Source organism: Mastigoproctus giganteus, chromosome 11 (genome assembly GCF_048544385.1).
Source record: "Mastigoproctus giganteus isolate SK-2022 chromosome 11, ASM4854438v1, whole genome shotgun sequence".
NCBI classification, from domain to species: domain Eukaryota; kingdom Metazoa; phylum Arthropoda; class Arachnida; order Uropygi; family Thelyphonidae; genus Mastigoproctus; species Mastigoproctus giganteus.
Genome location: NC_143585.1, coordinates 33,036,128 through 33,051,686, shown reverse-complemented (window position 1 = coordinate 33,051,686; position 15,559 = coordinate 33,036,128). Strand labels below are relative to the sequence as shown.

General features: G+C 36.9%; 1 protein-coding gene across 3 annotated transcripts in view; it reads left to right on the top strand.

The window, feature by feature from the left end:
• The window catches only part of LOC150077873 (WD repeat-containing protein 91), a 217,373-nt gene that overhangs the window by 53,352 nt on the left and 148,462 nt on the right, over positions 1–15,559 (top strand). For all 3 annotated transcript variants that reach the window (XM_090384218.1, XM_090384217.1, XM_090384216.1), the window contains exons 5-6: positions 4,782–4,897; positions 13,748–13,893. In XM_090384218.1, the coding sequence (XP_090240344.1) occupies positions 4,782–4,897; positions 13,748–13,893 (262 nt within the window). The remainder of the gene's footprint in view (positions 1–4,781; positions 4,898–13,747; positions 13,894–15,559) is intronic.

Here is a 15,559-nt window from a genome sequence, read left to right as displayed (position 1 = left end):
AGTGCGCAGCACACGCTTCTTGATTAGACCGGGGTTTGAGCCCGTCACCACCAAATACGGAGGATGCGGAAAGGTCAAGGAATGACCACCGCATATCCTGGAGCAATATGGCCTTAGTTGCTAATGCTCCTAAAAACCAACAAAACAGTAGCGTTAGTTGAACTTCGTTAGCAGTTAAATTGTACTTTTAAATAAATACATATAACGACTTAGATTACAAACGTAACATAATTAATTATAATTAATTAATAAATTAATAGAATCATGACTCAGACCAGAGCAGCAAAGCAAAAGGCTCAAGCTAATGGAAGTGTGTGGCTCAGAGCAGAACTGAGGAGGGCAGTTGTCCTCTGACTCACAGCCTTATAAAATGCACTGTTTGCTTGGTGTTTGCAGAGCAATCGGGTACGGGACATGATACTGCCATGGGGAATGTCTTTGTGTGTGCGCGCGATGCAAGGAGTGTATCGATATCAGGCAACAACTCAGCGTTCTTGGGGGCCTATATGAGAGCTTGAAGGACAGGGTGGATGCCCTCGAAGAAACTAAATTGAGGGGCCCATCAGGCTCTCAGCTGCCCACATTAACGCCAGAGCTTGCACTTGGGCATCACGTGACACAGAAGCAACCCCCAAGGCAGAATGCTCTGGTCCCGAAGGAACTAGTAGTTGTTGGTGACTCTATTGTCAGGGAAACGGGGAACATGCTTTGTAAAAAGGATAGGTGGAACAGGACCAGGGTATGTCTGCCAGGGGCAAAGGTTGATGACGTAGAGCGAATATCATCTTTTAAGGGCACAAAAGGTGATATAGTTGTACACGTTGGCACTAATGATATTAAGAGTAGGAGACGGGCAGAATTACTTAACAAGTACAGGTCACTGTTGAACAAAAGCCGAGAATTAGGGTTGAATTTGAAGTTTGTCTGCAATTCTGCCCAGACACGATAGGAGGGAGTATATGCTTAGAGCCTTGTCGATCAATTCGGCCCTGGAAAGATTGTGCAAGGCTCAAGGGGTAGAATTTTTTTCAGCCTGGACTGTGCTTGTTAACAGGAGAGATTGCTTCTACAGGGATGGGATACACTTAAATAGAAAGGGTGCAAGAATATTTGCTGATGCTATCGAGGCAGAGTTAGGTGGGTCGGAAAACTGCTAGCTTGGGGGGAGACAAAGACCAATAGATTGACAGTAGCCACTGGCAGAGGTGAAAGAGATTCTTGCACTGCTTCTATTAGAATGAGCAGAAGCCTGAAAAACAAGATGCATGATATTTCAGAGACTGTTGGGAGCCATTGCGGTACAAGTAAACACATGGGTTGTATTAGGGTAGCTAAGAATAGAAACAGGTGCAGGTATACTTGCGTGTACACCAATGCTAGGAGTTTAGTAAACAAATTTGATGAATTTGAGGTATTGCTCAAAACATCAAAGGCAGATATTGTTGGGATATCAGAGACGTGGTGTCACACAGATATAAGGGATGCAGAACTGGAATTTGGGGAGTACAACGTCTACAGAAAGGATAGACAGGATAGGAAGGGGGGAGGGGTTATGCTATTAGTTTAGAAACACATAAAAACCAAGGAAGTGAAGCCAGTCGACATCGCTGGACAGTGCAGTGTTGAGTCAGTTTGGTGTGACATAAGCATTGGAAGATCAAAATTGAGAGTAGTAGTGTGCTATAGGCCTAATGACTCTGATGTGTATAATAAGAAATTGTACAGGGAAATAGAGTGGGCCAGTAAATCAGAGAGTCTTATAATGGGAGATTTTAATTTCCCAGATATTGACGGGAATTTGGGGGCTGGTCACTCACACACTAGCAGGGCTTTTGTGGATTTATTGGATGATTGTTTTCTACATCAGCATGTTCAGGAGGCAACTAGAGGGAGTAATACTCTTGATTTGATTATCAGCAGTGATTCTTCATGCATTAAGAATCTGCAGATAAATGAACCACTAGGTGGCAGTGATCACAGTGTGCTGAAGTGGGAGTTACTCAAAGAGGTAACTACCATTAGGGGTAAAGAGAAGGGTTATTGCTTCCGTAAAGGCGACTACGATGGACTGAGACAGTATTTAAATTCTATACAGTGGGACCAACTGATGATGTTGCCAACAGCAAATTCAAAAAGGGAAGCATTCAAAGAACTTATCTTGGAAGCTACTAGGCTTTACATACCAACTAAGAAATATTGTTCAAGGTTTAGGCCAAAATGGATGTCAGATGAACTAATGAGGCATATGGCAGAGAATAAAAATGCATGGGATACTTACAAATTAACACATGACACAGAAGGCTATGATAGATACAAGTTGATATGCAACCAAGTTACAAAGGAGGTTAGGCAGGCGAAGACAGATTACTAGAAATCCTTGGCAAGGGATGCAAAGAAAAACAGCAAAGAGTTCTTTACTTATGTAAACTCTAGAAGGAAGGGGATGAATCAGATTGGTCCACTTGATATTGATGGGTCAACTGTTGATGATCCTGCTCAGGTAGCTAACAAACTAAATGAATATTTTGCATCCACATTCACACATGAGGAGTTATTCAGCGAGGGGAATGCCAGAGGTGTATTCAACTCTAGCAGTAAGCTACAGAATCTTGAAATAACTGGGAGTAAAGTGGAGGAGAAATTGTTGAAGATAAACACAAGAAAGGCACCCGTGGTGGATGGGATCATTCCAGTTATATTAAAGGAGGCAGCAAAGGAAGTAAGCAAACCCTTAGCCATAATTATGAGAGCTTCCTTGGACTCAGGGGAGGTACCCATAGACTGGAAATGTGCAAATGTGACCCCAATTCACAAAGGAGGATCAAAGGCTGACACAAGTAATTATAGACCTGTGAGCTTAACTTCTGTTCCAGGAAAATTAATGGAGGCACTGATTAAAGAAGCACTGCAGGATCATTTAGACAAGACTTCAGTAATAGCACGGACACAGCATGGTTTTGTTAAGGGGAAGTCTTGCCTGACCAAGTTGATTGGATACTATGATGCAGTCACAAAAGAACTGGATGCAGGGAATAGCTTTGATATTATATACTTGGATCTTAGAAAGGCTTTTGATACTGTTGCACATGGAAGACTGCTACACAAATTGTAGCAGTGTGACATTGGAGGCAAATTGCTGCTATGGATAAAGGGGTGGTTGAGGGGAAGAAGACAGAGTGGTAATCAATGGACACTGCTCATCGTGGACTAATGTTATTAGTGGAGTCCCTCAGGGCTCAGTGTTGGGTCCATTATTGTTTTCTGTATTTATAAATGATATTGATGATGGTATATCAAGGTTAATGTCCAAGTTTGCAGACGATACAAAGGTTGGCAGGATTGTCAAGGACACTACTGACACTATGCTGCTGCAACAGGATCTCGAAAAGTTGAGCAGATGGGCTGAGAGGTGGCAAATGAAGTTTAACATTGACAAATGTAAAGTACTACACATGGGAAACAACAACCCCAGAGCAACGTATCAACTCTGTGGTACTACACTGACAGTGGTAGAGAATGAAAGGGACTTGGGGGTGGTTGTGCAGGCAGATATGAAGTTCTCTGAGCAGTGCAGATGGGCTGCAAGAGTAGCTCATGGAGTATTGTCAATGATATACAGGAATTTTTCCAGCAGGGATAAGGAGGTGATTATTCCCTTGTATAAGGCAATGGTCAGGCCACACCTAGAGTACTGTATACAGGTCTGGAGGCCTCATTTCAAGAAGGATGTAGAGCTGCTGGAACGAGTACAGAGAAGGGCAACAAGATTAGTGAATGGAACAAAGGGGTGCTCTTACGAAGAAAGGCTTAAGTTTTGCAAATTACAGTGTCTGGAGACTAGGCACGAGCGAGGTGATCTGATAGAGGTGTATAAAGCCTTGAATTGTTTGAGAATGCTCAATGCTGATGGGATTCTTCCTCTAGCTCAGGATAATCACCTGAGAGGGCATAAATTCCAATTGAGGAAAGACAGATGTAGGATAGACGTGCGGAAATTTGCCTTTAGCCAGCGGGTGGTTGGTTGGTGGAACAGACTTCCATCCCTTGTGGTGGAGGTTGATAGCCTAAATAAGTTTAAGGCTCAGCTGGACAGGTATTTTGAACGAACAGAGGGGTGAAGTGGAAGTGGGTTTTTTTTTTTTTTTTTTTGGCTGGTGCTGCATAAGCTTGCTTTCTTGCATCAAATGCCTCTACTAATGCTAATGCTATTTTTGCTAGAAAAGTTCAAAGCCTAGAAAATATGGACCGAGATCGTCTACGATTATCTCAGTACAATAGTACCAGAATAGAATCCAAAAGGGCATTTCCTGCCGCTAATCAAATACTGTATGTACCAAAATTAGATCCATTTTAAATGATCATACTATTGATTGCTTATGTTTCTTAAGAGCTCACTTTATTTGGACAGGTAGTGTGGATGCTTAAGCATAACTAAACTTTGCAGTAACAATGTATTTTTTTTGTTTTTAGAATAACTGTATTTTAATGATTTTTTTCAGAATATTTATTATTGCAATAAAAGCTTATTTAAACATGAATTCAAGTAATTACAGTACTTGTTTTTTTCCTACTTTATTGCACCTAATTGTCAGCAAAATTTATTGTGAAAAACGTTTGTTTTTGAAATACTGGTGTCCCTGTTTCATAAATTAAAAATACCGAAATATCTGTTGAAAATTAAAATTAAAATTACTGTTTAAAATCAGCATGCAAAATTGATTTAGAAAAGTATAATTAGTGAAATTATTTTTTATGTTCCTTTTTTGTGTGTTCATGTGTAGCTAAGTATGGTGCAAGTTACTGATAGCTCTGATGCAGTAAAGAGTATTCAGGAAGTCAGCTTCCAGGAAATCCCTGCTCCTCCAGAATTGATGGATGATTTTTATGTTATTGCTCAGTGAGTATTGGGTACAAATAATTGTTACTTATATTGTTCTTTTCAAAATATTTATATGATTTTATTTTGATGATTTAAAAAATCTGAACTTTGGTAACTATATAATATATAGAAAAAAACTACATGATTCATAGCAAAAAAATTCTAGTTTGGTATTTTTAATCAATACTTATTGGCATTATTGATTAAATATGTGGATGACATCCTTATTAACATTTATCTGCAGATATCCTCCTTATTGCATAAAATAACTTTCACCATAGACTAAAATACAATCAGAAATTTGAGGATAGTAGTAGTAGTAGTAGTAGTAGTGGCACTTGATGCAAGAAAGCAAGTGTAGGAGCTTATGCAGCATCAGCCAAAAAAAAAAAAAAAAATCACACCATACCCTCCAATTGCCTGTCCAGTTCCTCCTTAAATTTATTTAACCTATCAACTTCCACAACGACAGATGGAAGTTTGTTCCAGCAATTAACCACCCGCTGGCTAAAGGCAAATTTCCGCACATCTATTCTACATCTATCCTTTCTTAATTTGAACTTATGTCCCCGTAGGTTCGTATTCTGAACAAGTGGGAGGATCCCATCAGAATTCAGCGTGCTCAACCCATTCAAGGCCTTATAGACCTCAATCAGATCACCGCGCAGGTGCCTAGTCTCCAGCCACTGCAATTTGCAGAACTTAAGCCTCTCTTGGTAAGAGGATCCCTTCATTCCCCTCACCAATCGTGTTGCTCTTCTCTGTACACGCTCAAGCAAATCTACATCCTTCCTAAAATGAGGCCTCCAGACCTGTACGCAGTACTCAAGGCGTGGCCTGACCATTGCCTTATACAGAGGGACAATCACCTCCTTTTCCCTGCTAGCAAAATTCCTATATATCATTGACAAAACCCCATGACCTGCCCTAGCAGCCTGTCTACATTGCTCAGAAAACTTCATATCTGACTGCACAATTACTCCCAGGTCTTTTTCATTTTCTACCACCTTAAGTGTAGTACCACACAGTTGGTACGTTTCTCTGGGGTTACTTCTACCCATATGCAGTACTTTGCATTTGTCAAGGTTAAACTTCAGTTGCCACTTCTTAGCCCATCTGCCCAAATTATCTAGATCCTGTTGCAGTAGCACACTGCCATTACTGTCATTAACAACCCTGCCAACCTTCGTGTCATCTGCAAACTTCGACATTAAGCCTGATATACCTTCATCAATATCATTGAGAAATATACAAAACAACAGTGGACCCAACACCGAACCCTGTGGGACTCCACTAATAACATTAGTCCACGAAGAGCAGCACCCATTGATTACCACCCTCTGTCTTCTCCCACTTAACCATCCTTTTATCCATTGTAGCAACTTACCCTTAATACCATTCTGCTCCAATTTGTACAGTAGTCTTCCATGCGCAACAGTGTCAAAAGCTTTCCTGAAATCCAAGTATATGATATCAAAATTATTTTTTGCATCCAGTTCCTTTGTGACCACATCATAATAACCAATCAAATTTGTCAGACAAGACTTTCCCTTAACAAACCCATGCTGTGTCTGAATTATTGCTGCAGTCCTGTCTAGATGATCCTGCAATGCATCTTTAACCAGTGACTCCATTATTTTACCCGGAACAGAAGTTAAACTAACTGGTCTGTAATTATTCGTGTCACCCTTCGAACCTCCTTTGTGAATTGGGGATACATTTGCACATCTCCAGTCCGTGGGAACCTCCCCTGAATCCAAGGATGCTCTCATAATTATGGCTAAGGGTTTGCTTAGTTGCTTTGCCGCCTCCTTTAATATAACTGGATAGATCCCATCCGCCCCAGGTGCCTTTCTTATGTTTAACTTCAACAATTTCTCCTCCACTTTGCTCTCAGTTATTACAAAATCATTAAGCACACTGCTACAATTTGATAACCTTCTTCCATTTTCAAACTGTAATGATTCCTCACGTGTGAATGTAGATGCAAAATACTCATTCAGTTTGTTTGCTATCTGAGCAGGATCATCAACAGTCGAACCATCGATGTCAAGTGGACCAATCATATTCAGCCCCTTCCTTTTAGAGTTTATATAAGTAAAGAAATCCTTGCTGTTTTTCTTAGCATCTTTTGCCAAAGATTTCTCGTAATCCGCCTTTGCCTGCCGAACCTCCTTTGTGACCTGATTACAGACTAGCTTATATCTGCTACAGGCATCTGCGTCGCCTGATAATTTATATGCATCCCATGCATTTTTCTTCTCTGTTACGAGTGTCATTAGTTCATTTGATAACCATTTAGGCCTAAACCTTGAACAATATTTCTTCATCGGTATGAAAAGTCTAGTAGCTTCCACGATTAATTCCTTGAATGCTTCCCACTTAGAATTTACTGTTTGTAACATCGTCAGTCGATTCCACTGTACAGAATTTAAAAACTGTCTGAGACCACTGTACTCCCCTTTACGGAAGCAAAAACCCTTTCCTTTACCCCTGACCGTAGTTACCTCTTTGAGTAAATCCCACTTCAGCACACTGTGATCACTGCCACCTAGTGGTTCCTTTATCTGCAAATTCTTAATACACGAATGATCACTGCTGATAACCAGATCAAGAGTATTACTTTCTCTGGTTGCCTCTCGAACATGCTGCTGCAGAAAACAATCATCCAATAAATCCACAAAAGTCTGACTAGTGTGTGAGTGACCAACCCACAAGTTCCAGTCAATATCTGGGAAGTTAAAATCCCCCATTATAAGACATTCTGATTTACTGGCCCACTCTATTTCTCTGTACAATTGTTCATTGTACTCATTCGAGTCATTAGGCCTATAACACACTCCTACTCTTATCTTTGCTTTTGCAGTGCTTATGTCACACCAAACTGACTCAACAGTGCACTGTCCATCTATATCAACTGGATGCACTTCTTTTGATTTTATGTTTTTCTTAATTAACAGCATAACACCTCCTCCCTTTCTGTCCTGTCTATCCTTTCTGTACACATTGTACTCCCCAAATTCCAGTTCTGCATTCCTTATATCTTTGTGGCACCACGTCTCTGCTATCCCAACAATATCCGCCTTTGATGTCTTGACCAACACTTCAAATTCATCAAATATGAGATGTATGAGAGGATATGAGAGTATAAATTTTTGAAACTAGAAGTTTCATTTTTTTTTCATCATACCCACATGTGTACCCACAAAAAAACTGCTGCATTTTAAATCCCATTACAGTTTTTGTGTAATAATGTTTTTTCTCAGTAATATTTTTTCTTTCAATGCTTTTTCTCAGTAATACACCCAGAAATTTTGTTTGGGGTATCACACATACATTCCATGTTGGTAAGTTTTATTATAGTCAACAGGAGTTTACAACTATGTAATATAGAACAATGTTCCTGATTGTGGGATGGTTTATCATCCCCTTGGTATGCACCATTGCTTTCTCTTTCATTACTCTTTTAAACAGATTGGATAACTAACTGAATTTAAGTTTGTTGAACATACTTTTAAAGAAACCAAATGCATGATACATATGATTAATTACAATGATTAATGTTCAAAAGAAAGTTGATAATAGAGACATGACAATTTAGTTCTCTTTGAAGCATTTGGTTTTTTTTTTTTTTTTTTTCATATTATCATCAGTGACCAATTTCAATTTTGATTTAAACATGTTAGGAATGCTGATATAAGATGGTTTTCCATGTATGGAGAATTAGCAGATTTAGGTAATGCAATCAGCCCACAAAGGAATAGGCTATTGTACAACAGCACAGTGTTCATTCTCAAATGTAAGGATAGATGTTTGTTTCTCAAATGTAACATTTGTTCTCAAATGATACATTTGTTTGTAAACAAATGTTACATTTGTTTGAGAACAAATGTAACATTTGTTTCTCAAATGATACATTTGTTCTCAAATGTAAGGATAGATGTTTCCCTTATTTTTAAGGGAAATTACTTGTAACATAGCCTACAGGGCCTCTACAAAACTCAAATCATTTTCATAGCAGTTTTACAGGCAGACAAACAGCTGCACAAAAAAATTAGTGGTTAATGAATCTTTGGCTGTAAAAGTCATTGAAGACAGTATTCATTTTCCTCAACTTGTTGAATTGTCATATTTGAAGATTGAAGTAGAGTGAAGCTCTTGTAATTTTACTGTAACAAAAGTTTATTGGTTTGCCTTTGCAATGACATATGACTCCTTGTTTCTCTCAAATTTTCCAATTTTTCCATTACACAGTAAGGGTGACCCAAAATGCACCTATTACAGAAAAATTTTGGTTGTATGTCTGACCTAATTTTTTAACTTTATTTTATAATGCCCAGTGGAATGTGCACATTTAGGAAGTTTTTTAAACTCAACATATTATTTCCTTGTATTCATCATATGTGTTTTGTATCAGAAATTAAATAATTCACTTGTATAGCTAGGAGTCATTAGGCTTAATTCAAACTCTAACAATCTCTATTTTTATTGCCAGAGGCAGTTCTGCTTATAGGAATCGCTGATTAATTTGAATTAGCCACCTTATTGAAACCAAACTTAAAATTTAATCTTTTATATGTTGTATTGTTTAAAATTATTCTCTTATTTGAATTGTAAAAGATATGACTATATAATAATCTGAAATTTTTTTTTACCCTTTCTAATGTTATTGGACAATTCTGTTCACAGAATGGAGATAGCGCACAGACACTCAACCATTGTGTTATGCAACACAGATGTATCAGTGCATGTGTGTATTGATTTGAGCAACTTTAGATGCACATCTGTGAGAAGTCACATTATAATTACGTCATGTGTGTTTACTTGCTGTTGTCTCCCTTTCTGTGAATTTATTGTGCTGTATGGGACAATAGTAGTTGGGTTAATTTTAGAATGACAGTAGTCTTTTCTAAAAGAGGATAATTTTAAAGTAATCCTTTATTATTCAGTGAGTGTTGTAAGTTGTTTTCGATAAGTGTTAAAAAAAATTCCCGGTACAATTTGAACTTTTACATTTTACACACACTCTTTTAGGTCAAAAAGAGTTAAATGTTCAAGCAAAATCAACAAAGGATGTAATTGTGGTTGAAAAACACAATTTAAAAAAAAAAATGTAATGCATTATCTCATCCATATTCTCGATCCACAGAGTTGAATATGTAACAGATAACATTATGCTGGATTCTGAAAAATCATAGTAACTTATACAAATACAGTTATTCTAATCAGAATTGCAGTAGAAAAAGAGAATTCTAAGGAAAAGCTGTAACATTGAAAATGCTCTATGTTAGTTTACCCAAGTTAGAATGTTAAATGCTCCTGTAAGCAGAAGAATTCTCATGGAGAAAGCTGCAGTTTGGAACTATAGAAAAAAAAAAAAATTTTTAACCAACTGATCACTGATTATCTAAAACAAAAATGAGAAATAACATTGTTTACAAAAAATTTCATGGCAAAAAAGATGTGGATGAATAGAAAAATTGCTTTGCTTTTGCAAAGCAATTGTTCTTTGTTGATAAGTGTATTTTTTGGGTAAGTGTGAACCAGCAACTGCATATAGGTCTGGAAGCCTCATTTTAGGAAGGACGTGGAGCTGCTTGAACAAGTACAGAGATGGGCAATGAGATTGGTGAGTGGAACAAAGGGGTGCTCTTACCAAGAAAGTCTTCAGTTATGCAAATTGCAGCGTCCGGGGACTAGGGACTTGCAAGGTGATCTGATAGAGGTGAATAAGGCTTTGAATGGTTTGAGCAAGCTCAGTGCTCATGGAATTCTTCCTCTTGCTCACACTTGAGGAAGTATTAATTCAAATTGAGGAAAGACAGTTGCAGAATAGATGTGTGGAAATTTGCCTTTAGCCAGTGAGTGGTTGATTGCTGGAATGAACTTCCATCTGTCATTGTGAAAGTTGATAGCTTAAATAAATTCAAGGAAGAACTGGACAAAGTTTTGGAGAAAAAATGGATAGGTGAATGGGAAGAGGTGTTTTTTTTTTTTTTTGTTCGGCTGATGCAGTATAAGTTTGTTTCCTTGCATCATATGCTAATATAAATTTATTTTTTTCCCCCTGTGAATTCAGCACCAGTTATTCAACCATTACATCAAGTAATAATAAATAAATTTAAAACCCCTCCATGGAAAATATATGAGGAGAATAATAGAGAGAAAAGAACATGAAAGATACAAGGAGGTTAAGGTGGAAATAGTGCTTTAGAAATCACTAAAAAAATTAATTTACTTGATGCAGCTGTTAATGTTAACATGTAAATACAGTTATCAAATTGTAGCAGGGTGCTTAATGATTTTTGTAATAACTGAGAGTCAAGTGGAGGAGAAATTGTCGAAATTAAACATAAGAAAGGCACCTGGGGTGGATGGGATCTATCCAGTTATATTAAAGGAGGCGGCAAAGTAACTAAGCAAACCCTTAGCCATAATTATGAGAGCATCCTTGGACTTGGGAGGTCCCCCACGGACTGGAGATGTGCAAATGTATCCCCAATTCACAAAGGGAGATCGAAGGGTGATACAAGTAATTACAGACCAGTTAGTTTAACTTCTGTTCTGGGTAAAATAATGGAGTCACTGGTTAAAGATGCATTGCAGGATCATCTAGAGAAGACTGCAGCAATAATTCAGACACACCATGGGTTTGTTAAGGGAAAGTCTTGTCTGACAAATTTGATAGGATATTATGATGTGGTTACAAAGGAACTGGGTGCAAAAAATAATTTTGATATCATATATTTGGATTTCAGGAAAGCTTTTGACATGTTGCACATGGAAGACTATTGTACAAATTGGAGCAGAATGGTATTAAGGGTAAGTTGCTACAATGGATAAAAGGATGGTTAAGTGGCAGAAGACAGAGGGTGGTAATTAATGGGTGCTGCTCTTCGTGGACTAATGTTATTAGTGGAGTCCCACAGGTTCGGTTTTGGGTCCTCTGTTGTTTTGTATATTTATCAATGATGTTGATGAAAGTATATCAGGCTTAATGTCGAAGTTTGCAGATGATACAAAAGTTGGCAGGGTTGTTAATGACAGTAATGGCAGTGTGCTACTGCAACAGGATCTAGATAATTTGGGCAGATGGACTAAGAAGTGGCAACTGAAGTTTAACCTTGACAAATGCAAAGTACTGCATATGGGTAGAAGTAACCCAGAGAAACGTACCAACTGTGTGGTACTACACTTAAGGTGGTAGAAAATGAAAAAGACCTGGGAGTAATTGTGCAGTCAGATATGAAGTTTTCTGAGCAATGCAGACAGGCTGCCAGGGCAGGTCATGGGGTTTTGTCAATGATATATAGGAATTTTGCTAGCAGGGAAAAGGTGATTGTCCCTCTGTATAAGGCAATCGAATGGTCAGGCGTGGCCTGACCATTGCCTTATACTGTACACGTACAGGTCTGGAGGCCTTAGGAAGGATGTAGATTTGCTTGAGCATGTACAGAGAAGGGCAACAAGATTGGTGAGGGGAATGAAGGGATCCTCTTACCAAGAGAGGCTTAAGTTCTGCAAATTGCAGTGGCTTGAGACTAGGCACCTGCGCGGTGATCTGATTTGAGGTATATAAGGCCTTGAATGGGTTGAGCACGCTGAATTCTGATGGGATCCTTCCGCTTGTTCAGATTACGAACCTAAGGGGCCATAAATTCAAATTAAGAAAAGACAGATGTAGAATAGATGTGCGGAAATTTGCCTTTAGCCAGTGGGTGGTTAATTGCTGGAACAAACTTCCATATGTTGTTGTGGAAGTTGATAGGTTAAATAAATTTAAGGAGGAACTGGACAAGCATTTGGTTTGGAGGGAATGGTGTGATTTTTTTTTTTTTTTTTTTTTTGACTGATGCTGCATAAGCTCATACACTTGCTTTCTTGCAGCACATGCCACTACTGTTTCAGAAAGCACATTTTATCCAGGATGATCTAAATTACAGAAGAGAATGAAGATTCTCTTCTGTAATTAAGAAACAGGTGGAACTTAATAGATAAAGGTATTTCAGTAACTTTCATTTTGACAAAACACTATATTGCAGTTGATATTTTAAAAAAATATTGACTGCCATATAGATGAAAATAAGGAAGATGACCAGTATGTGACATTATTTCCCTCACCACTTTCAGAAGTAAGACAAGCTTTGGCTATTTTTTAAAAGAGAAAGTTGAAATTAAGAGGTGAGTGGCCAGAAGACTTTTGCCCTTTACATAAGGAAGAAAATGATGTAATGTCTCATTTTAAAGAAAATGATTTGATCAACTTTAGATAGCCTTTTAATTAATTGATCAATTTTTTTTTCTTTTCAACATTACATACTATATTACAATTTTTTATATTACACGTAAGAAACTAATTTATTGTATATGATTTGTAAAATTACAATTACTGTTTTGTAAATAAAATTTTCTTACACCGTTATTTTTACAAAAAAAAAAAAAAAAAGTCCTAATAATTGAATCAATTTTCAGTTTCTCATTGTGATTCAATATGATTGTAAAGTGTAACTCACTGTAATATATAAAATTTTTGTATTTATATAATATATAAATGAAAAAAATTACTTTTTTCCCCAATTACATTGATAAGCTCAGTTACAGCTTCATATCTATTATGCATTCATTTAAAAAATATTGCACTTGCAATATTACTTAAATAAGAGTTCTGTTTTATAAATGTAAACAATACATATGTAAACAGTAAGACAGTTTATTAGTTTGAGTTTTCATTTGTGTACTTCTAGGTTACATGGTTTATAGTCAGTATTTCAGTTTTTAGAAATTCAGAGAGTCAATGTAACTTTTTCATCTACTGTCTCTTGGTAGTTTTATGTATAATGGTTTTATGTATGTTTTTGTTATATGCAGAGAAGCTCCTGCATTAGAAAATCAAAGTAAATCTTTGAGGTCACTTATTCGAAATTTCAGCAGTGGTTTTCCTCCATCTCCTGTTATGGGACGGCGTAACCAAAGTACAAATGGTCGACGGCAAACAGAAGATAGCAGTGCATCAGGTTAGCATTTTCATATTTTTAAATTTAGTAAATATAAATCCTTATGTATATCCTTAATTTGCTGCACTATCTCATTAATTTTAGTAATTCAAATTTTTTTTTTTTATATTGTAGTTTTAAAACTACAATTTGGTATGGCTTGACTTCAACACTGCTTATAACATTTATTAGTTGTAGAAGAGAAATTAATATTTAAATCTGTTATACCCAGTCAGTGATTTGTACTTCCATAGATTACTGTAGTAATACAAATAAGCCTTTCTGGACTATTAGCCTTCTGTTTGCTATTTTCTTTTATGCTGTCCTATTTTTTGTTAGTTTTTTGCCCTAGGCAGAGCAACCTTTCTTTTAATGCTTGCTTGACACCATTGATTCAGTTTCTTCTTGGAAACTGAATCAATGGTGTGTGAAATTGATTCAGTTTCTTCTTGGAAACTGAATCAATGGTGTCCTGTTACAATTCATTTTTGCTTCAAATATCTTTTCAGCTGATCTTCCTTCTCTCATCCTTTCTTGAATCCTTATACTATCTTAATTTGTTTCAATTAGCTTTCATTAGAGATTTGTTACTTATTTCCTCATTTCCAATTTCTTAATTTGTAATATGGTCCTGCTATTGCTTCCATCTCTTAGTTCTATTTAATTTTCCTAAAATTCTCACCTTAAGGTTCTAATTTTTGATCATTTCTTTTATTTTTTTATCCACTTATCAGCTCCATGAGTTTAAGATTGGCTTAAAAACTTTATTATAAGCAGCTAAATTTGTTGTTTGTTTTGCTAATTTTATTTTTGATCCAAATGAATTTGTGTGGGTTTTGGAAATAAATAGAATAAGTAAAGCAGAAACACAATTACTAATTTGTTCCAATTTTTGATAAAATTTTTCTTGTCTCCAAACTTTCATTTTTGTGTAGCTGATTTTAGACAGCTTAGAAAAGAGATATTGGTGCCTCCGTAGCCAGGTGGGAAGAAGCGTGTGCCAGTCACCACCAAATATGGAGGATGCGGAAAGGTCAGGGAACGACCACCGCATATCCCGGAGCAATATGGCCTTAGTTGCTAATGCTCCCAAAAAAAAAAAAAAAAAACCAAATAACAACAAAAGAGATATACGTGGAAAATGCCTAAGGATGGGAGTAGATTTCAACTGGATTATACCTTTTTTCAGAACAGATACAGAAACAGTGTGAAGAACTCTCATGCATGCCCAGCACTAGCCATATATTCTGATCTTAATATTGTGATAATAGATGTAGAATTAAAATAAAAGGATTAGGGGCAAAGAAAGATGGATCATGGAGAGAATAAGAACAAAAAAGGAATGATTATGCAGGCAAAATTAAGGGAAAGGCTATTATTGGAAAGGGATGATGAGATGGATAATTAAAGTATAAATTCTAAACAATCAAGTTTGATTTGTAAAGAAAATTACCAAAGGGAAATAGAATATTGGTAGGGGGCAAGACCTAGAAAACAATGGATGAGAAGAGGATATGATATGAAAAATGGATGAAAGAAAGAAATGGGAAAATACTAATACTGAAGATGGTAGGATGAGTATAGTGAAATTAAAAATAGGCTTAGATGAGTAACAGATAAAGCAAGAGATGAATGATGAGATGAGTTTTGTAGAGAATTAGAAATATTAGAAAGGTTAGCAAAATAT